Source organism: Myotis myotis, unplaced genomic scaffold (genome assembly GCF_014108235.1).
Source record: "Myotis myotis isolate mMyoMyo1 unplaced genomic scaffold, mMyoMyo1.p scaffold_m19_p_37, whole genome shotgun sequence".
NCBI lineage: Eukaryota > Metazoa > Chordata > Mammalia > Chiroptera > Vespertilionidae > Myotis > Myotis myotis.
Genome location: NW_023416343.1, coordinates 2,047,974 through 2,070,526, shown reverse-complemented (window position 1 = coordinate 2,070,526; position 22,553 = coordinate 2,047,974). Strand labels below are relative to the sequence as shown.

Below are 22,553 nucleotides of genomic sequence, written 5' to 3'. Positions count from 1 at the left end.
TGTGAGCTGTCAGAGTGGACTTCCACTTGGTGGTGTGATTAAGATGTTGTAATGGCATTTGATTTCTCTGAGCAATTTGTATTTTGATGTTTTTAATCCAGAAATCTTGTGAATTTACTTTTAATGAAAAGAAATGTGTCATTGACTAATACAGGATAAAGGATTGCGTGGCAGCTTTCTTGCGTTTTGTTACCACACTCCGGCGTTTGTCTTGTAGGCTTTTTCTGGAACTGTAATAGAGAAAGAGTTGTCACCCTGCCTCGCCCCGCACCCGGCCACGGTGCACCCTGTGCTGCCCACGATCCCTGAGCGGAGAGAAGTCCCGTCAGAAGGGTCGGAGGTCACCAAGCGGGTGTCCAAGTTCAAAGCCGCCAGGCTGCAGCAGAGGACCTAGGCTGCCAGGCGGTGGGCGCTTGTGCCCTGCAACCTCGTGCTGCATCGTCTGGCGTTCGTACCGCTGATGGCTCCTCGGAGAGCGGAAGGAGGTGCCCTCAGTTCATCTGGAAGCAGATTCTCCTGTTCGTCGGTGGAGACGAGGGTCCGAGTGAGCCAGGACTTCCCAGTCCGCTTGCTCGTCGTGTCCGGCACCGGCGACACCGCTGCCGCCTCTGATGCCGCGGCTCTGGGATCGCTCCTCAGAGGATGTTCCTGGGCGTGGTTGGTTTCGAACTAAACGCAGGCGGTTCCGTGCCAGCTGCGATGTGCACCGCGTGGACCATGTGGCAGAAACGTAAGATTCAGACCCAGCAGCCTTTCCTGCTTCAGCCTTTGAAAGGCCCTTTAAGAAACCTTCCGGTGGGTTCTGCAGCGAGGTGCCCTTTAACTCGGGGAATGCCGCTGTCCTCGCAGAAGCTCCCGTGGCCTGTGGGCAGGTTTCTTGGTCGGAAGAATGGGATTTTGTAAAACTTTTTTTTTTTTAAGTAAAAATTTTATGAAACTTGGTCTCGAAAATGCTGTGGACTTTATGACTCAGAGCCGCGTGTGGAAATGGCTGATTTATGCACGCGCTGCGAGCACCGCCAGCCGCCCTCGCGCCCCGGGCAGCCTCCGCGTGTGCAGTGTAACGGGTGCTGTATTTGGGGGAGAAAGAGCATGTCTTCATGATCAAAAAGATTTTAAAATAAGAAATTTTAGGTCCTGGTCTTCCCAACCCTTCATTCTCTAAGGATGAATCGAAATGTCATATTTACTTTTAGCAAAACTTAAAATGCAGAAATGTACTCTAATAGAAAATTGTGTCGCACGTGTAAATCCTCAGCTTGATGCCAACATGTGGCTTTTAAAAGCATCCTGCTCTCCTAAAACAAGCCATCAATGCCCGTCCCCTATTCACGGCTGTGTCTGAAGGCTATTTATAGCTCCTTTAATGAATTCTTGCTTAAACAAAGTGAAGTTATGTCCTAGAAAAGAGGAGTGTTTGTAACTGGAGCAGCGGCACTAAGAGCTCCTGAAGATGCGCTTTAACGGGCTGAGCCGAGTCCCACACGCTGAGGGGTAGCGCAGGGGCTGTGTTCTTTACTAAATCCCGAGGGACTTGGCCGCCGCCCATCCCCCACAAAACCCGAAACCAAACCAGAGGACAGCGGTGCCCCCGGAGGCGCCTGGCGGAGCCCTGGCAGCTGCTGGGGGCCGGGCGGCTGGGCGGCCCGTGGGAGTCAGCGGGGCCGTGAACCAGCCTCCGTGCCCCTGCCTTGTCTCCAGCCTCCTGGCCTCGCGGTCTGTCACTTTCGCAGATGGGGTCCCTCCCAGGGGACGGCAGGGAGCAGGCCGGGCCGGCAGTGCTCTCACCGAGTCAGTGCGCGAAGGGCTCCGCCGGGCCCTCAGCCACCGCGACAGCAGCAGACCCGCGGCCTGTGCACCGACCCAGCGTTAGACCCAAGAAAAGCTGCAAAACCAGTGCCACCCCCGCCCCTGCCTCCTCACCAGCGCCTCCTACATTCCCACGTCTCGCAGGACCCAGTCCCTTCCCCGGCCGGGTCCCCCGTGCCTGCTGCTCACTGCGCTGCCGTCTGCTCCGCGGCTCGCCCACCGCCTTCCCTGCTCCGGCCTGGCCGGGCCCCGCGTGTGCGGTCCTGCTCCTGTCCCCACCAGGGTCTCCGCCAGGCCCCACGGCGCCACCCGTTTCCTCGTCACCCTCGACCCCGATGCGTTTACCGAGTTCTAGGCGTCTGTGGGCAGTTCCTCATTTTTGTCTGCCACCGAGCGCGGCTGCGCTTTTGGGAAGAATACCCCAGAAGCTCATCCTGCAGCGAACTCACTCCTAAACTGTAGCGCACACACAGGTGCGGGTTCATGGTGCCTCTCTGCCCGGCAGAAATCCATTTATTATTCTACTTCATTTTTAAAAAATATGTCTTTATTTCAGAGAGGAAAAGAGAGGGGACAAGGAGATGGAAACATCAGTGATGAGAGAGAATCGTGGATCGGCTGCCTCCTGCACACACTGGGGACCGAACCTGCAACCTGGACATGTTTCCTGGACTGGAATCACCCAGGACCCTTCAGTCCACAGGCTGATGCTCTACCCACTGAACCAAACCGGCCGGGGCAGAAATCCATTTACTAACAACACTACACTGGATGGGGCACCCGAGAGCCTTTTCCAAGCGACTTAGGTTCGTTCCTTCCTTTCCCAGCCTTTCCTGTGATTGTGAGTCATTTGTTTTTTTGTTTTAAAAAATTTTTTTTAAATCTTCACCCGAGGATATTTTTCCTGTTGATTTCTAGAGTAGAAGGGGAGGGGGGGGGGAGTAGAGAGAGAAACATCGATGTGAGAGAGACATCGACTGCCTCCTGCAGGTGCCCTGAGCAGGGCCCTGACCAGGAACTGAGCCCACCAGCCCTTGGTCTGAATGCCGACACTAACCACTGAGCACACTGGCCAGGGCGATGGTGAGTCATTTGTCATTTGGGTTTGCTCCACACCTTGGTTCTGTTTTCATGGTTTATTTGGGGGAGACTGTGGTTCTAGGAGTCAACAGCTCCATGAAAAGATGATGAGAGAAGCCTCCTCCCTGCCACCCACTCCCATCTCCGTCCACGTCTCTGTCCCACCCTGGGGCCCTTTCTCAGGTCTTCCTTCCCGTGGCCCCGAGGGATTTCATAGACTGTCTCTCACTCTGGGTTTGCCCAGTGCGTCCTGACGGTTCGCCTGGGTGTGCGTTGTGGGGAGACTGTCCCAGAGCCAGTGCCTCTCCCCGTCACGCCCCGGGGTCCGAATGGAGGGCTTTCCACTGTAGCCGGTCTCCCCGAGCTGGGTTCCTTCTCGTGCCGAGGTTCGCAGCGCTGTCTCGGGAGAGGCCGGGGCTTCAGGACCCTCTCACCGCGCCCTTTGACCTGGGTGTCCGTCCTGCCCTGAGTGTTCTCTGAAAACGCTCGCGTCTCATTCTGCGCAGCCTCCCGCGGCTCGGGGCCGGGGCCAGTCCTGGAGCCCGTGGCCTGACAGGCCGCGACCTTGTCTCATGTCCGCTCCCAGCTGGGCCTGGCCTGCCCTTACCCGGCCCGGGGGCCTCCACCCGCCCTCCTGGTCCCCCCGCAGGTAGAAGCACGTTTCCCGCCGTGTTCCTGACCATGGGCAGTGCTGTGCCCGTCCTTCTCCTGGCACCGTCCTCATGGTCCTGCCTCGTTCCTTGGTCTTCATGGAGCCCAAGGCTGGACCCTGTTGCCCGAGCTTTTAGGGCTGAACCTCTCGGTTGACTCCCGGGACACCCCTAACCCAGGGGTGCTGGTGCCCCGTCTGCTCCTCACACCCTTGGTCTCGGGGATCCCAGTCTACAGCTTCAGCAATGCTTGGGCATTTTCCTTTTTCTTAGCCCCTGAATGGCCAGTTTAAAATGCCCAGACTGCCCGGCCGGCGGGGCCCAGGGGTTCAGTGTCAACCTATGAACCAGGAGGTCACGGTTGGATTCCCGGTCAGGGCACAGGCCCGGGGTGCGGGCTCCATCCCCAGTGTGGGTTGTGCAGGAGGCAGCCGATCCATGATTCTCTCTCCTCATTGATGTTTCTTTCTCTCCCTCTCCCTTCCTCTCTGAGATCAATAACAATATATTTAAAAAATAGAAGTAAAAATAAAATGCCTGGACTGGACAGAACCTGGATGTTGTGGGGCCCGAGTGTCCGGGGCCAGACTCCTTCCGGGAAACACCCATCCTGCCTCCATCAGCCGGGTGGACGCCCTGCCCATGCAGCTCAGCCCGGCGCAGGCACCGGCAACGGGCCCGCCCTGCTGGTGGCGAAGGCCGCTGCCCCTGCTGTTCATGGCAGCCGGGCGGGCGCAGGGCCGGAGAGCCGGCTGCGTGTCCTCGGATGCGATTTTTTGTGTTACAAATCGCTGCTTCCCAGCCCACATTAACCCCGTGATACGTGCATTCTGCCAACTCCCGCTGTGCCTTTTAAGTCCAACCCAGGAAACAACGCCATGTTCTCATTTCTGCACAAACTCGTCTTCCAGGGGCAGAACTTCAGCTGCGCGCCGCGGCCGGACGACACGGCCCCAGACAAACGGACCGTCTGCTAATCACGCCGTTTAATTGATCAGAACCCCGGGGTGGGGGGTTGTTTGTAGCCGTTGAGCTCGGGAGCCAGCCCTGCCGGTGGGGTCGTGGGGGCTCGCACGGGGTGGGGGGGCCGTCACCCACGCACGCTCCCAGCCTCTGCCAACCGTCCTAAGTGCCTTGTTTGGACCCGCTCATGTCACAAGATGAAATGGCTTTTAATTGAGATGACCGACGGCCATTAGGTGGCTCCACCCCCACCGTCTAGCGGGCACGGAGCACTTTTCATTTTTGCTCTATTGATCGGGCAGCAATTTGCGTGAACGGCACTCAGGACCTGGAGGAGGAAGCCGAGGCGGGAGGGGGCGCGGTGGGGGTGGGGGTGCTGCTCTGCGGGTTTCTCTCGGGGAGGCCCCGGCTTGCCTGTCACTCGCCTCGCGCGCCGGTAGGGGGCAGTGGCGAGCAGGGCGGCGGAGGCCTGCCAGTCACTGGTGAGCATTATTATTCATTTCGGTTATAGGTGGGGTGTGCAGTCCGTTACAGTCATAATTACCAGGACTGGAGGGTTTCCTAGGCAACCGGCTCCCCCCGCGCTCACGCTGTAGCGAGAGAGCGCGCGTGCGGCGCGGCAGGCTGGGTGCTGGGGCGGGCGTCCCGCCGGGTCTGGGTTAGTCACCGTGTCCATGGGGCGCTCAAGCGTGTGGCCCCCTCGCCGGCCAGGAACAAGGGCTCTAAACACGCAGGTTCCCCGTCCTGCGTGGTAACACTGGTCCCATCTCTGTACGTGACAGGACGTCTTATTTTCAATCTCGTTTGGAAAGAGTGGGTCCTTTCGTTTATTAATAAATATTTTTATTGATTTCAGCGAGGAAGGGAGAGGGAGAGAGGGGTGGAAACATCCATGATGAGAGAGAATCAGTGATCGGCTGCCTTTGACATGCCCCCTTCTGGGGGTTGAGCCCACAGCCCCAGGCATGTGCTCTTGACCGGAATCAAAACGGGGACCCCTCAGTCTGCAGGTCCATGCTCTGTCCACTGAGCCAAAACGGCGAGGGCAGCCCTTTCATTCAAAAAATACTTTTTAAAATTGATTTCAGAGAGGAAGGGAGAGGGAGAGAGAGAGATAGAAACATCAATGATGAGACAGAACATCAGTGATCAGCTGCCTCCTGCACGCCCCCCACTGGGGATGGAGCTCTCAACCCGGGCCTGTGCCCTGACCGGGAACCGAACCCTGACCTCCTGGGCCATAGGTCGTCGCTCAGCCCGAGTTCCGCCGGGCGGGCGGGCCCTTTCATGGAGAAGCTTTCTGATCGACTAGAATGTGCAGAGACAGGCCCGCAGGACCTCTGTTCATGATCGGAGTCTAAATCAATGGGGCCCCGTCCCAGCTCGTCACGGGCATGTCTGCTGTGAACATGGGCCACAGCCTTCCCCACGGAGCAGGCGGTGCTGGGGGGGTGCGCAGGGGCGGGGGGCGCGTCTGCCGGCGGGCGGGGTCACACCGCAGCTGGGCCCCTGCAGACCCCGCAGGGCACTGAACGTACCCCGTGCCTGTGGCGATGGGGGGTCGGGAGGGGCCTCTGTGTCTGCCGTGAGGAACGATCGGGCCGCGTGTCCCAGGCGGAGACGTGGCGACGAGGTTTATCCGTGGACCAGGAGTCGCAGACCCAGGTCTCCGGAGACGAGTGCGTCTGGGACGTCGCCTGGGCCCTGGCCGTTCCCGGGGAGATGGAGGCGTGCATGGCGCGTGGGGGACGGCAGCGGAGTGTGGGCCCGACGGCTTCTGAGTCTGTGGGCCACGGCCAGGCGCCCGCGTTTGGGGAGCTCGTTACCTGCTGTTCCCCTGTCCCCAGCACGCCCTCCCCTGCCCTCAGCGGCTGCCTGCTGGTGACCGGCACGCCACCGCCCCTGCTTCCCCAAGGAGGGACCTCAGCACCACCTGCCCGGCCCTCAGCTCTGCGCGGAGCGTGGCCGGGGCTGGCTTTCCCCACGAGGCCACAGCCCACAGCTCGGGGCCCTCAGCGCCCCGGGTGTCTGGGAAATGGCCCAGCTCCGTCCTGCTCCAGAACATGGGCACCGGGCCGAGGGCGGGTAGGCCAGCAGGTGCCCCGAGTTCCCCCCTTCCCCCCTGACGGATCCGGAGGCCCCGTTTCTTGAAAACACCTCAAAGATACTAAACGTTAGCGTTTCGCCCCCCTGCGGGGTGTGGGGTGATGAGCGATTTGATATTACAGGCACCGTAAGCATAACTGGCTGCCGGATCCATCAAATAGACTCCTCCGAAGTTCCCATTTTATTATTTTTAAATATATTTTTATTGATTTCAGAGAGGGAGAGAGAGCTAGAAACATCAGTGATGAGAGAGAATCATTGATCAGCTGCCTCCTGCACACCCCCCACTAGGGATTGAGCCCACAACCCAGGCCTGTTCCCTGACCGGGAATCGAACCCAGGACCCTTCAGTCCATAGCCTGATGCTCTATCCACTGAGCCAAACCAGCTAGGGCTCCATTTACTTTAAACATTTTAATAATCTTTTCAAAAGGATAAGCCACAGCTCCACGGCCAGCACCTGCTAGCCCAGTGCTTCCCAGCGTGGGGCACATGCCCACAGGGGGGCAGTTTGATCTTTAAGGGGGGCAATTGGAGAATGAGTTATTAACAGCGAATTTTTTTGCATTTCCTATGGTTCTAGGGGCCTCCTAGACAGTCTATAAATATATGTTGTGACATGTTTACACATTTCAGTTCTCGATTACGTTTTGAAACTTTATTTGCTATTTTTTCCTACCACTTCATATCATCATTATTATTATTTGAAGAATTTCTTAGTGATTTCCTCCTCAGTCCTTCCACTGTCCTTCTCTTCTTTTATTTTTTTCTCTTTCATGGCTGCCATGTGCTTTGGAAGCTTGTTTAGACCAATTCATGGCCTTTTAGGCTTCCTCCACGTGACTAGGAGGTCACTTTGTGAAAAATAAGAATTCCATGGGGCGGGGGCATCAGGATGTCAGAGAGGCTTAGGTGGGGCAGTCCTCTCACCAGGTAGCCGCGCTGTCCCCTGAGCCGAGGGCGGGAGGACGCCCCCCAGGGCAGCTGGGCAAGCCGCGGTTCATCTCCTGTCGCCCCTCTCCGCGGTGTCAGTGACCGGCTCGCCCGGCCCGGCCGGACTCCGCCACAGACCAGGTCACGGGCTGGTCACAGGTCCCACAGCAAATGAAGGACCCGCGATGAGGTCGTTATTCACGCACGACGTCAGAGGAAGCAGGCGCTGCCCAGTGAGGCCCTCTGACCCCCGATTTCAGCGTAACCCCTGTTCCAGCACCTTCCGCGCCCCCGGACTCGGCGAGAGGCCTGCCCCCGTCGCAGGAGGCGAGTCCGTTTGTGAACGACGGTGGCACAGGTCGGGCAGCTCCTCCATCTGACCCTTGTTCTTTTTTTTCCCTTTTCTCTTTTCCTTTTTAAAATAACCGAACTGTTTCAGGAAACACGGTTAACATCTTAAGGTTAAAGCATTCTTTCTTTCTTTCTTTTTTTTGGCCTGAAGATTACTCTGTACCCGAGACAAAGGAAATATTGAAACTGTTCAATTTTGAACAAAGATCCCGCCTGCCTATGACTTCTCCGAAGCGCTATAAAAATTCTCTAAAATTGCCTATTCACTCAAATTTACTGAGTGTAGCAAAAATGTCAAAGGCATAAAGTCAGAGGAGATTGAATGAAATAATGCAGGAGACAGATTAGTCACGCACAGGCCCACGCGGCCTCGCGGCGCACAAAGCGCCCTTATTCCCGCGCCGCCCGCGATGCTGCCCGCGGCCGTCCCGCCGTCGGTGCCAGGGCGCGGTGGCCGGGCCTTGCCCAGCGTCCGGGGCGTTGCTGTACTCACCACGCGGAACGGCCGGCCCTGGAGAACGGCAGCGAGTACGGCACCCGGAGCACAGGACGCAGGTCCTGGGGCAGAGTTTGGTCCGACAGCAAGGGAGGCTCGGGGACACGTCCCGGCCTCGGCTGTCTGTCCCCAGCAGTGTCTGTGCCCCCATCCCGGGGCCCCCCGAGATCTGTGTGCTGATAACTGTTGACATTATTGAGAAAAGGTGTGGGGCCAAATCCAGGGTGCCCTGTGCTGCTCACAGCCTTTGGCAGTGACGTTTTTTGTTGAAATGTACAATTTATTTTTTTTTTAAATATATTTTATTGATTTCAGAGAGAGGAAGGGAGAGGGAGAGAGAGAGAGAAACATCAGTGATGAGAACCATGGATCGGCTGCCTCCCGCAGGCCCCACACTGGGGATCGAGCCTGCAACCTGGGCCTGTGCCCTGACCCGGAGTCGCACGTGACCTCCTGGTTCCTAGGTTGACGCTCAGCCCCTGAGCCACGCAGGCCGGGCGTACGACGTGTTTTAATTGTGTTGGAGTTGTGGCCGTGATCTCTGCATTTGCGGAGGGGGAGGAGATTGTTTTTCAGTCGGTTTGTTATCTTGCAGATTTCAGAAGAGCAGCCCTGAGGATAGAGCAGCGGTTCTCACCCTTCCTGACGCCGCGGCCCTTTAACACCGCTCCTCACGTTGTGGGGACCCCCAATTTCATTGTTACAGATTGAACGTAATTACAGCACAGTGATTCATCACAAAAACAATATGTAATTATACATGTGTTTTCAGATGGTCTTAGGCGGCCCCTGTGAAAGGGTCGTTTGATCCCCAAAGGGGTCGCGACCCACAGGTTGAGAACCGCTGCGATAGACAGTCCTAAGTCCCTACCATTGGTGAAGGTCAGTTAGTGTTGAAATGTCACAGCAAACCTCGCCAGGCGTTGCCACCTACCCGGATGGGTGTGGGGTGGGCGGGGCGCAGAGCTCCGGTGTCAGCCTCACCCCCATGGTAGCATGCGGTGGGCGGGGGTGGGGGAGCGGGGCTGCGGCTGGGACCCTGCGTCAGGGTAAAGGGGGTGCAGACGTCAGCCCTGCAGCACCTCTGCCCGCCCGCCCTCCGCCCACCCACCTGCACGCCCGGGGGCGCGAGCCCAGCAGGCCCGGCTCTGCTTCTGCTTCCGGACTCAGGCCGACGTCTCTGTCCCTCCGCCCGGGGTCTCCTCGTCCATGTGGGGCAGGTACAGGGAACCTTTTCCTGCCCAGGGCCATGTGGACATTGACAACGTCATTCGAGGGCCAAACAAAATCATCCACTTAAACATGAGCCGCTAGCCCGGGGGCGTGGCTCCGTGGTTGACCGTTGACCTAGGAACCAGGAGGTCAGGGTTCGATACCCAGTCAGGGCACAGGCCCAGGTTGTGGGCTCGATCCCCAGTGGGGGGCGTGCAGGAGGCAGCTGGTCCATGACTCATCATGGATGTTTCTCTCTCCCTCTCCCTTCCTCTCTGAAGTCAATAAAAATATTTAAAATATGTGTATATATTTAAAAAGTAGCCTGGTGTATTCGGTCAAGCATTTAATTAACTTTCCCCCAATGCTTGGGGGGGCATCATGTGGCCCCTGGGCCGGCCGTTCCCCACCTGCTCTAGATGCTCTCCTGGGCTGTGAGGGCTGCGGGGATTTCAGCCCCAGGTGCTCATGCGGCCCGTCACACGGAGGCACGGGCGGTGGAGAAAGATGCTGTGGCCCCTCCTTGTGTTTGGAGTCAACGGTGACGGAGGCCACGGGGTGGAGGGGGAGGGGATGAGGAAGGGAGGAGGCCGGAGGGGTGGTGGTGGAGGCTGGGCCTGGCAGAGGGAGAGGAGCGGGGCAGGGGCGGGTGCTGAGGGGGCACGTACGGCCTGGCTGCCACCACGGACAGGACACGGAGCAGCTGGAGAGGCCCCGCGGCCTCCAGGACCCGGCCCTGCCCGCCAAACCCTGCGTCTGTCTGTTCACCTTCATCTCAGGAACCAGGGAATCAGAGACGGAAGGTCACTCCCCGGCCGCCCCAGCTCACACCCAGCCGCCAGCTCACACCCAGCCCCCAGCTCACACACAGCCCCAGCTCACACACAGCCCCAGCTCACACCCAGCCCCCAGCCCCCAGCTCACACACAGCCCCCAGCTCACACCCAGCCCCAGCCCCCAGCTCACACACAGCCCCAGCTCACACCCAGCCCCAGCTCACACCCAGCTCCCAGCTCACACCTAGCCCCAGCTCACACCCAGCCCCAGCTCACACCCAGCCGCCAGCTCACACACAGCCCCAGCTCACACCCAGCCCCCAGCTCACACACAGCCCCCAGCTCACACCCAGCCCCCAGCTCACACACAGCCCCCAGCTCACACCCAGCCCCAGGTCACACCCAGCCCCAGCTCACACACAGCCCCAGCTCACACCCAGCCCCCAGCTCACACACAGCCCCCAGCTCACACCCAGCCCCAGGTCACACCCAGCCCCAGCTCACACACAGCCCCAGCTCACACCCAGCCCCCAGCTCACACCCAGCCCCCAGCTCACACAGCCCCCAGCTCACACCCAGCCCCAGCTCACACAGCCCCCAGCTCACACCCAGCCCCCAGCTCACACACAGCCCCAGGTCACACCCAGCCCCCAGCTCACACCCAGCCCCCAGCTCACACACAGCCCCAGGTCACACCCAGCCCCAGCTCACACAGCGGTGCAGGTGCCGACTGGAACGGTGTTTAACGACTTGGACTTCTGTGTCCTCCCCTGAGGGCACGCCTGCTGATTCCTTAGGGAGAAAGGAAGGGAGAGCGAGGAGAGAGAAACATCGCTCTCGCAGGCCTGGGCTCCGTGTCCGTCCAGGTCACTTAACAGGTTTCTTGAACTCGGGGCGTCGCACGGATGACCCCGAGGCAGCAGGTCACTGGGGGGCCGGGCTGGGGTGTGGACCTCCCTGGCCGTGAACGTGGCCTGTCGGCTGGGAGGCTTCGTTCTCCAGGAGCCCGACCTGAGCCTGCACGTCTCCCGTGGAGGCTGTAGACGTGGCTCCTCAGACTCCTCCGTGAGCTCGTATCTCCACCCTCGGACCCTTTGCCAGTAGCTCTCGGAGCTGTCTCCCCCCACCCCTGGGGGAGAGACGAGAGGGGGTGGGGTGGGGAGGGGGGGTGGAGGGAGGAAGGAGCTGGGCTGTGGGCTGGCTGGCCGCCCACCTGCCACCAGAGGGCGCTAGTGAGGAGCTCTGCCCCGGCCCCTCTGGAGGAGTGTGGGCGCCCTGGGCGATCAGGGGGAGCTGGCTCAGGGAGAAGCCCCCCCTCACCCCCGCCCCCGCCTGGGGCCCGTGGGGAGACGGGAAGGGCTCCCGGGGTCCAGGCCCAAGGGCAGCCTTCTTTAAGTAAAAAAAAAAAAAAGACTCCGCCTGTTTCTTTGCTGTTGTCAATCCTCACCCGAGGACATCTTTCCATTAATTTTTCAGAGAGAGCGGGAGGGAGGGGGAGAGACCGAGAGAGAAACCTCGATGTGAGCGAGACGCCTGGATGGGTTGCCTCCCGCACCAGGACTGGGGCTCGAGCCTGCAGCCAAGGTACGTGCCTTCGACTGGAATCGAACCCGGGGCCCTTCCGTCCGCAGGCTGACGCCTACCCAGTGAGCCACACCGGCCAGGGCGTCCCCTCTGTCTCTTATCAGCACAGGTGCTCAGGGAGCTCCATGGAGGGGGTCTGCGTGGAGTGTGGGAGGCACAAGGGAGTTTTCCATCTGCGGACCTGCCAACGTCCGAGTATTCCCAACAGACACGCAGGGCAGGGCAGGGCAGTGCTGGGCCGGGGACCAGTGCGGAGCAGGTGTCCCAGCTGCAGAGACAGAGCTGGGGTCCCTGGGCCTCCAGGGCGACGTTCAGGCTGGGGTGGAGGGTCAGGGGTGCGGGCAGTGCCCCCGCTGGGCTGTGAGACCAGCCGGGAGCACCGTTCCCTGCTACCCAGACGCCTCCCTGGACGAGGCGTGGCCCCTGCTCATCGGAAGCCTCTGGGGTTTGCACTGCAGGGACCCCCAGCTCCATCTGGGAGGCCCTGTGACCCCCCAACATCCTCAGCCTTGTCCCCGGTTTCTCTCCTACCCCCAACAACTGGGCCTCGCCCTGATGTCACGGGGAAAGTCCCTGTGGGCCCCGTCCAGCCTTCCCCGCACGCCCGGGCCACGGCCTGTCTCGCTGTGCCCGTCTCCTGGGTCCTGGCAGACTCCCGGGAGCCCCCTCTCTCTCTTTTTTAAAAAATATAATTTTTATTGATTTCAGAGAGGAAGGGCGAGGAGAGATAGAAACATCAATGATGAGAGAGAATCATGGACCGGCTGCCTCCTGCACGCCCCCCACTGGGGATGGAGCCCGCAACCCGGGCCTGTGCCCAGACTGGGGATCGACGGTGATCTCCTAGTTCGTAGGTCGGCGCTCACCCACTGAGCCATGCCCGGGCGCCCCTCTCTGATGCGGAGTCTTCAGACAGCACCTGGGCCCACGTGCGAGACGCCTCCCCAACCAGGGCCGAGGGGGCCCATCCGCACCTGATCCCGTCCCCCCACAGGGGCTGCGGGAGGCGATAAGTCGCATCCGGAGGTGCTGACAGTCGCCTGTGTCCACTGATGAATGGAAACAGGGCTCGTTGGGCACAGAATAGATGGTTATGAATGGTGCTGTCGAAGGCATAATTACTGTATTAATAAGGGACCCGCGCCCAGCGGCTCTGCGAGCCACCGCCACTCCGTGTGCCCGTGGGCGGGGGCGCTGGGGCCACTTCTGCTGTCCTCAGCCCCCGATCCCCCCGGCCCCCGACATCTCCAGCCTCCAGCCCCGAGAATGCGGTGGACACGGCTGAGGCCGAACCGCTGGCCCCCGCGCCGGGCGGCCCCCGGAGCCACTTCCCGCGGGAGAGGGAGCCGCCAGCGCCGCCTTGTACCTGGGCCTGGGATCCGCACTAAATATTATGACTGCTCGGGCCCGGCAGTAATTGATTCACCCACACAGCCATTTAGGCGGCGGGCTGTTCGTTTTACAAATTCCACATCTTTCAGAGATCCTTTCAGCGCCGCGATTGCCGCCCGGCCCCGATTCATTACGGTGATTGAATCCTCTTCAATGGAGAGCGGCTTAGGGCGAGCGCACGGCCGCCGCCCGCCGCCGAGGCGCGCAGGTTAAAAGCCTGTCTGGGTGGCATAATTCACGGCCGCCGTGCCAGGCGGGCCCGTCTGCGTGTGACCTTCACGAGATGCGAAGAGGCAACCGGACGGAGCTCTGCGTTCCCCACACCCGCTCGCGGACGCGGCTTCCCCGCATCCGAGCTCCGAGAATTCCTAATTAAACAACCAATTAATACCGGAGCCCAGAAAAGGCGATCTTTTTTTTTCTTCCTTCCTTCTCCTCCTGAAATGCGAAATCATAATGAATCAGAGCACAAGAAGCTGTCTGTCTTCATATCGGGAGAACGGAGACCCGGTTTGTAAAAAGCCCCCCACACCTGAGCCCTCGCCATCCGTCATTGTTATGACTTAAAACATCCCGGACTAAATTGGGTTTTGTTTGTTCGGAGCAGGGAAAGTCAGATGGCTGAATGACAAAATTAGAACACGCTGGCATCGCCGAGACAAAACCACATACAGAGAGCGTGCAGGGGAGGGAGGCTGCCGGCAGCCACGAAAACACAGCCGCCACCTTCCCCTCCTGAGCCCGGCCCAGACCCGCCCGACCCCCGCAGACACGCCAGGGGAAAACTGCCCCTGCCACCTGTTAATTGCCCCCAATAGCCCTCCTGCCTCTGGAGATGTCAGCCCTCCTTCCACCGCCCCCGGGGGGGGGGGCATTGACCGAGTGTCCCCCCCGAACCCCCAGGAATGGTCAGTAAGAGGGGCTGCGGGCACCTGAGCCCCCACAGCCTCACACACCCTGCACCTGCCACACATTCTGTTTGTTTATTTTTTAAAAATGTTTTTATTGATTTCAGAGAGGAAGACACACACACACACACACACACACACACACACACAGAGAAACATCCATGATGAGAGAGAATCAGGGACCGGCTGCCCCCTGCTCGCCCCACTGGGGATGGAGCCTGCAACCCGGGCCTGTGCCCTGACCGGGAATTGAACCCTGGCCTCCTGGTTCCTAGGTGGACGCTCAGCCCCTGAGCCATGAACCCTGGCCTCCTGGTTCCTAGGTGGACGCTCAGCCCCTGAGCCATGAACCCTGGCCTCCTGGTTCCTAGGTGGACGCTCAGCCCCTGAGCCATGAACCCTGGCCTCCTGGTTCCTAGGTGGACGCTCAGCCCCTGAGCCATGAACCCTGGCCTCCTGGTTCCTAGGTGGACGCTCAGCCCCTGAGCCATGAACCCTGGCCTCCTGGTTCCTAGGTGGACGCTCAGCCCCTGAGCCAGGCCGGCCGGGCCCCGCACTCGGTTTTGAAGGGGAAGCTGCTTGTATAATGGGCGCCACCTGCACAGGACACGCTTCGCCCGAGCACGACCAGAACCGGGAGCAAATGCTCCGAGGAGGAGACGTAGAGGCCCCGTCGCTGATGGACGGGCCCCCAGCCGCCCCGAGGGTGGGCCCTCGTCCACACGCTGACCTGCTGCCCCGTCGGCCCTGCTTCCTGGACCTGGCGCATTGTCTCGCCTTCCGGCCTCTGCTCAGGCCACTTCCTTCTCCTGGAAGCGAACGCCCGACACACCTGGCCTCCGGGCGGCCCACCTGCTCAGATCAGTCCCCTCCTGCCTGGCCGCACGCTGCCCCCCCCCTCCGGGGGGGCATCTGTCCAGGCCTTCGCCTCCCCCGGGCCCCGGTCTTCGGGCCCTGAGTCCTGGAGGGGAGGGTGTGGTCAGTGATGGTGAGACGTGCCCAGCGGCCTCCTGATGGCGGTTTCAGGGGCCTGGCCCAGCCCCAGATGCCACCAGCCTTGGGCCAGACCTGGGCTGTGTCCTGGGGTCACCGGGGTGCCTGCTCTCACCCTGTTCATGTCGGGCAGGGGTGGGGGCAGCCGGTACTAGGGGACCCCAGAGCACCCCAGGATGGGCAGCAGGGGCTCTGACCTCACGGGCGAGGCTTCCTGCAGAAGTGACATCTGAGCTTCGAGGAGGGCGGGCAGCCGGCCAGGACGGCCGCGAGGGAGCGTGTCCTGGCGGGCGGGCAGCCTGGAGGGAGCCCAGGGCATTCGAGGAGCCAGAGGAAGCCATGAGGGGAGCCGGGCAGGACGGGGCGTAGAGGGAGCGGGTGGGAGCGTTGGGCCCTGGGCCACAGCGGGGAGCCGAGGGCACTGCAGGCGGCAGGAGCCATCCTGATAGGATGCCCAGTCCATCCCTGGCCGGCGGGGCTCAGTGGGTGAGCGTCGACCTAGGAACCAGGAGGTCACAGTTCCATTCCCGGTCAGGGCCCAGGCCCGGGTTGTGGGCTCGATCCCCAGTGGGGGGCGTGCAGGAGGCAGCCGGTCCATGATTCTCTCTCATCATTGATGTCTCTCTCTCTCTCTCTCTCTCTCTCCCTTCCTCCTTGAAATCAATTAAAAAAAAAAAAAGAAAGAAAAGGAAAAGCTGTTATTGCGAGGCCCACAGGCCAGGAGACGGGAAGCCAGGCTCAGGTCTGCCCCCTGTCCGGGTTCTGCCCGATTTGAGGGGTTCTGCACGGACGTGGCTTCCAAAAGGGTGGCTGCTTCCGGCTCGATCCAGTTCGGTCCGGCCCGGTGGTTCCGGACGGGGGGAGGAGCAGTTAAGGGCTCACAAGTGTTGCTTGTAACTGGTTCCGGGTCTTGTTAGAAATGGGAGAGCACGGGTCGGAGCTGGTTCTGGATGCCCATCCTCCTGGGACGGAGCTGCCACGGGTCCTCCCAGGCCCTGGGGTCCCCATCTCAGAAGAGGGGGCGTCCCCCTCAGCACAGGCTTCTCGGTAAGACTTGGGGGTCCTGGGGGGGTTCTAAGCTTTGGGTCAGCCTGTCGGAGGGAGGGAAGGGCTGTGGACGGGGCGGCCATAGATGCGTGTCTTTAGGGCCAGCGTGAGGCCGAGGGTGGGGAGGGGTGACTGTCTGCCCCCCGCAGATCCACTCCCTGCCCCCTCAGTCCCTCGGTGCCCAGCTCGGCGTGCTGAGGGTGTCTGGGTGCCCACCTGTGCCCCTGGTATGATGAGGGAAACGGAGCCCACGCAGGCCTGGAGGTCGGAGCGGGGGGCCCCTGGAGGGCAGGGAAGAGCCTCGTGTCCCCCAACCCTGGGGCCCCTCCATGTGCCAGCAGATGGGGGGAGCCCCAGCCAGCACGCGCCCCCCCGCCCTCCACCAGCCAGGCCGCCTCTCACCAGCCCCAGCCCTGCTGAGCCCCCTTGGGAGCCACCTGGGGGCCCTCCCGGCTCCGACAGGGCCTGCTCAGTGGTGGCCGTGTCTGCGGGCTACGTCTCTCCACGCTGACCCACTCTCCCCGGAGCAGGGCCCAGGGGCTTCCTCCCGGGAGAAGGAGGGGCCGTCTCGGGGCGCAGCTGGCGGAAGGGGACTTGAGTGGCATCTGGGTGGTGCATGAACAGAGTGCCAGGTGCGCCCTGCCAGGCCCTCCCCCTGCCCCTTTCATTTATTTATTTTTATTGGTTTCAGAGAGGAAGGGAGAGGGAGAGAGAGAAACATCAATGAGAGAAGTATTGATCGGCTGCCTCCTGCAGCTCCCTACTGGGGATCGAGCCTGCAACCTGGGCATGTGCCCTGACCGGACTGGAACTGTGACCTCCTGGTTCCTAGGTCGATGCTCAACCCCTGAGCCACGCCGGCCGGGCCCACCTGCCCCCTGGATGCCCCTGGAGTCTGTGTGTCCCAGACCCGAGGGCGGGAGCTCAGCCAGCCCCCCAGCAGTCCTGCCCTGTCAGTCACCCCTCTCTGTCCCGGCTCCTGCCAGGGTCTCGACCCCTGAGCTGGCCAGGAAGCAGGGTCTCCCTTTAAGGTGGTTCCTGCAGCTGCCTGGGCTGTCCTGCCCCACCCCTGCCAGCTGCATCTGCCACCTGGCCCCTGCCCAAGGCGCCCGCACCGGGGCCGCCCTCCTCGAGGCCGGCTGCTCGCAGAGCCTGGGCGCAGGCAGGTGTCCACCTGCTTGGGGAGAAGAGAGAGCATTTGGCTTCTAGATCAGATCTCAGCACCGAGGCCAGACCTGGGAAGGGGCACCTGCCATGCACATGGGGGGCAGGGGAAGGATTGGGGAAGGATGGCCTGGCCCCGGCCCCGTAGCTGGCCCTGGGAGCCGGGGCCCTGACAGGCCATGTGGACATTAGGGTTCTGCCGGCCGCGGGCCCCGGCCGCACACAGCCTCTCATTAAGACCCGCCTGACCTTTCTCTGCTCAGAAATCTCGGGGACATGCCAGACGCTTGCTATTTGCCATCACATCCACCCGGGAGGCCGCGGCCGCCAAGTCCATTCTGCTGAAATGCCCTCCAGGAGGCAGCGGCCGGCTGTGCAGGTGCTGGTGGGGGTGCGGGCCGGGCTGCGGGGGGGGGGGGGGAGAAGGGGTGAGGGGGCTCCCCGAGAGCCGTGCTGGGCATACAGGCTCCTCTTGGCTCTGCCCCACGGGGCTGAGCTCACTTCTGAGGGCAGGGAGGTGCCAGGGCTGGGGGCCGTGGGCGTGAGGAACGGCGGGCGGAGGTCATTGATATTGGCATTGACCCGGCGTCTCCGAGGGAGGGCCTGTCATTTGTCCAGCGTGCCAGGTGTCCATGTGCCCGAAAGGTCACCGTGGCCATGGAATGTGTGCAGTGGAGGCACATGCATCCCAGGAGGCCGGGCCCTGGCTGTGGGTCAGGGGGTGCGCCACACGGCAGCTCTGAAGCCGTGTGTCCTGGCGGGTGGGGGCGGACCACACGCCCGGGTGGATGTGTGGGGCTGCCATGGATAAGCGTGGGGTGGCAGGAGGCGTGTGGAGGGATGGGGCTGTGCAGGGGCCGAGGGGGCCGGCCAGGCTGGCATTGCAGCCTGGACTGAGGAAGGCTGTGGCCTCCGGGGCGGGGGGTGCATATCCTGGACGAGGGGCGTCAGACGGGCTCTGGGGTGTGTCCTGGTGCCAGCAGCCAGGTAGTCAGGGGCAGGCACCCAAGGGGACTGTAGAGAGTCGCAGAACGTGTTGCCTTCAGGTCCGGCTGGATCAAGGCTCTTAAACCATGAAATGAAGGTTCTGCTTCTTCCAAACGTTCCCAGCTCTGCTTTCCTCCGTTGGCTTCCTCCTCCCCCAAAGCAGCTCCTGTCGCCTTAGCAACCAAGGACAACTGCCCCCACCAGTCCCGTGCGGCCTCCCCTGGGCCAGGCGCTGGCCTGGCCGGGCGATGTGGGGCTCTGATTGGCTAATCCCGAGCTGTCGCCTGAAGGAGAGGAGTGATGGGGCTGCAGGCGGCACATGTGCCAGCCCCCGTGCTCCCCACGCGTCCCGGGGACCTTCCCCTCTCGGGGCCTCCAGCCTCAGGCAGCCAAGCCCATGAAGCCTCAGTGGTCGCCACGGAGCCTGGGGATCTCAGTGAAGGAGCCGGCAGAGCAGTAGGGACCCCAGGACACGGTGGGGAGACAGCTGAGGGCAGGAATGCGGCTGCATCAGCGGCTCCATTCCCTGGTCCTCTGGCTCCTGGCCCCTCTGAGCGGTGGCCGGCTCTGGGAGGGGATGGGAGGATCACCCCCTGCAGGGGTCAGAGGGAGCACAGACACAGTCCTGGGCGGGGCCCTGCACCTGCCCCAGAGGCCCTGGGGTGCGCCTCCCTGAGGGGGCTGGTGGCCCCGGGGGCTGTGGGTGTAGCTCGTGTGCACAGAGGGGTTTGGGGGGGTGTGGCTCTGAGGGAGGTGAGGGTTCGGGTGCCCTGTGTCTACTTGCTGAGGAGGCCCTGCACTTTGACCTCTGGCCATCTGGGCTCGACACCCACCCCAGACCCAGCCTCCCACCCCCACCTCCAGAGCACAGGCCCGTGAGGCCCCCAGCAGCGGAGGGGCCAGCCTGCTGTTGGCCAGCGCTCACACAACCCGGGGCTCACACCACTTAGGGTCACCAGGGGCGTGTCCCTGGGGAGGGGGTTTGGAGAGTGGGGGGCAGCGTGGAGGACAGACGGGGGCCGCTCAGGTGGCCCAGGCTCCTGCACGTCCCAGCCCAGAGGCGCTGCTCTCGGGGAGGGGGGTTCTAGGCAGGGGGAGCAGGCCCGGCACCCCCTTTCAGAAAGCAGCACCCTGCTCCCCATCGGGTAAGGGACCCCGCCCCCTCGCCCAGCCCGGGCCCCCAGAGCTGCAGGAAAGCGGCTGGGTCTTGTTTATTTTTGGAGAGTTTTAACTGGCTGGGCGAGGGGAGGCCTGTTAAAAGGGATTTAACTGGGGGTCACTGGGAGTTTGAGGGGCTTAGGAGGAAAGAAAGCGAATTCCCCTTCATCTCCCAGAGCCGCCCTCAAAGCGGCCGAGCTGGAGGGGAGAATAGGGACGAGCTTAAGTCGTCTGGGAACCTGGAGGGGTCTTAGCAGAAAGAAAGGCTCCGGCCGCCAGGGGCGGGGCGGCGGCTCTCCCTGCGGCTTTCTCACCAGCCCCTGGGTGAGTGGGTGTGGGGGGGGGGGGGGCTTTGCCCTTGGGACCTGCACACAGCCTGGGCCAGGCCTCCCCCCCGCTCCCCCAGTGCCCGCTAACCCGGGGAACAGGTCAGGCCCGGGCTGCCCATGGCCTGTGGGTCTTTGTTTTTTAAAAATATATTTGTATTGACTTCAGAGAGGAAGGGAGAGGGAGAGAGAGAGGAACATCAACGAGGAGAGAGAACCATGGACCGGCCGCCTCCTGCACGGCCCACACTGGGATGGAGCCCACAACCCGGGACCCTGACCTCCTGGTTCATGGGCCGACGCTCACCCCTGAGCCCCGCCGGCCGGGCCACCTCTGGGTCTTTGACCTGAGCACAGGCTGTGAGTGGACTGGCCAGTGTCCCAGGGCCAGACCGGCTGCTGGGGCACCAGGTCCACTTCCTCGGTGACCCAGGGGGGCTCTGCCCATTGGCACCTGGGAGGGGGGCCCGGAGTGCGAGGAGCCATCGCTGAAGGAGGAGGTGCCCTGGGGCTCCCCATGGGGGGGGTGCCCACCACCTGCTCCCTCTTAGTAGTTCCCCAGCCTCCCCTCTAGGGGGGCCCTGCTGGGGCTCCTGCCCGGCCCGTGGGAATGTCTATTTTTATGGGAAACAGCAGTGGGAGGAGGGGTCCGTCCTCGGCTAAAACGGGAACCGCTAAGTGAGGCGCCTGCCGCTCCCGGGAAACGCTGCTGTCAATTATGATTTACGAGCGAGCGGTCGCCCACCGGGAGCTGCCCGCCCGTGTTGGAGGCCCGCGTCCGCCTCTCCCGCTGGGTGGGCAAGGCCTCCGGGGCCTGGCGGCTCAGGGAGAGGGTGGGTCCGGGGGGCCACTGGCCATTAACCCCTCGTGGCCTGCGTTTCGGTGCCGAGCAGCTGCATGGCAGGGAGGGGGCCGCTCGCCCCCAACTTGGCACCGAGGTGGGGAGGGCATATGGACAGCGGCCCCTGGCGAGGTGCCCATGCCAGGCCCTGGCTCCCGGCCCAGGTGAGCGCGGGTGGCCCGGGAAGCTCTCCATCCCTCCTGCCCTGCGAGGTCCCCGCAGGGCCACCCCGGGCTCCCCGGAAGCCAGCGATTCGTCCTCACCGAGACCCCTGGGGCCAGATGGCGGCTTCCAGGTCACCGCGCCCTCTGACCCCTGGGCGGTGGCAGGGCCTTGCGGTCGGTGGAAGGGCCGCGTGAATCCGTACAAATGAGATGTTATATTTCCATACATTTTATTCGCAGCCTCATCTGCGAATCTAATATTGACCCGGAGTTATCTGTGACGGGGAAGTTATTAATTCTGACAGATATAAGGGAGAAGCTAATATTCGCCTTTACAAACACCTAATATTAATCTCGCGCCGTAAACCGCAGCCCCACGCCGGCGGGGGGGGGGGGGGGGGGGCGGGGGGGAGGCTTGCTGACACCCGCTCGGAATTTGATAATGAAAAATGGGGACGTTCCGTCTCAGGGAGAGGATGGAAGCTGCGGGGTGAGCATCGCGGGCGGCCAGGCGGGGTTCCCGGGGGCCAGGGGCCCGCAGGGCAGGGCGGGGAGCCTTGGGGGGGGGCTGGGCGGGCCAGGGGCACCTGCAGCTCAGTGTCTGGGGAGCACGAAGGCCCCCGCTCGCCCCACGTTGCAGACAGGCCCCTGTTGCCCCGTTGGAGGCCCCGACAGCCCAGGGAGCTGCCTGACTGGCCCCCCCGCCCCCCGCTGGTGGGTAGGGGACCTGGGGAGCAGACTGAGGAGGGGCCACGGGGTCCTCGGTCACGTGGGGCGCTCAGGGCCCCAGGCCCCAAGCAGATGCCGCCTCACGCATGCCCTTTGCCCCCGGGCCCTGCCTGCCCTGCGGTCCATCCCCTCACTGCACCCCAGGAACCCCTTTGGGCACGGGCCCAGCCCAGGTCTCTCACTCTGAGCTCCCTGGGGAGCCCCTTCCTTTCTTTTTCTGTTTAAATTTATTTATTGTTTGGTTAATTCTCACCTGGGATATTTTCCCATTGATTTTTAGAGAGAGAGGGAGGGAGAGGGAGGGACAGAGAGAAACATCGATGTGAGAGGGACACGGACTGGTGGCCCCCTGCACGCGCCCCCCCAAGGCCGACATCGAGCCTGCGGCTGAGGTACGTCCCGTCCCGGGTCCCGTCCCGGCCCTGGAGGGAACCTCTCTGTGGCCGGCCCCGTGGTGCTTCGCGGTGGCAGCCGCCACGCTGGGCACCTGCCTTCCCTTATCGCTGTGCACAGTCACAGTCTCGGGCGGGACCCCTGTGCCCCCTGCCGTCCGCGCTGGGCACAGGGCAGGTGCCCACGGGGAACCGGGAGCCGATGGCCGGGCACCTCGGGGGAAACCCAGCGGGAGGCGTGGCCCAGACCCCTGCTGGCTCCCCCAGAGCCGAGGGCCAGGCCGGGTGTGTGCACGGGCGCACCCCAGCAGCAGCGGCTTTCTCACCCCTCCTCTCTCCCGCCCTCCTCCTCGCCAGCACCTGCTCAGGGGCCACCCCTGGGGCACACAGGCCGTTCGCTGTCCCCTCTGCCCCATGTTCCAAGCTGACCCCAGGACAAAGGGGCAGGGCTGTGGGGCTCTGCTAGCCCAGGAAGGTGGGATCCTGACTGCC

At 62.3% G+C, this 22,553-nt stretch overlaps 1 protein-coding gene across 2 annotated transcripts in view; it reads left to right on the top strand.

Annotated features, from left to right (window-relative positions):
- URI1 (URI1 prefoldin like chaperone) overlaps positions 1-951 on the top strand; it is a 29,870-nt gene extending 28,919 nt beyond the window's left edge. For both annotated transcript variants that reach the window (XM_036303409.1, XM_036303411.1), the window contains one exon: positions 218-951. In XM_036303409.1, the coding sequence (XP_036159302.1) occupies positions 218-394 (177 nt within the window). In that variant the 3' untranslated portion in view covers positions 395-951. The remainder of the gene's footprint in view (positions 1-217) is intronic.
- The last annotated feature ends 21,602 nt before the right edge of the window (positions 952-22,553 follow it).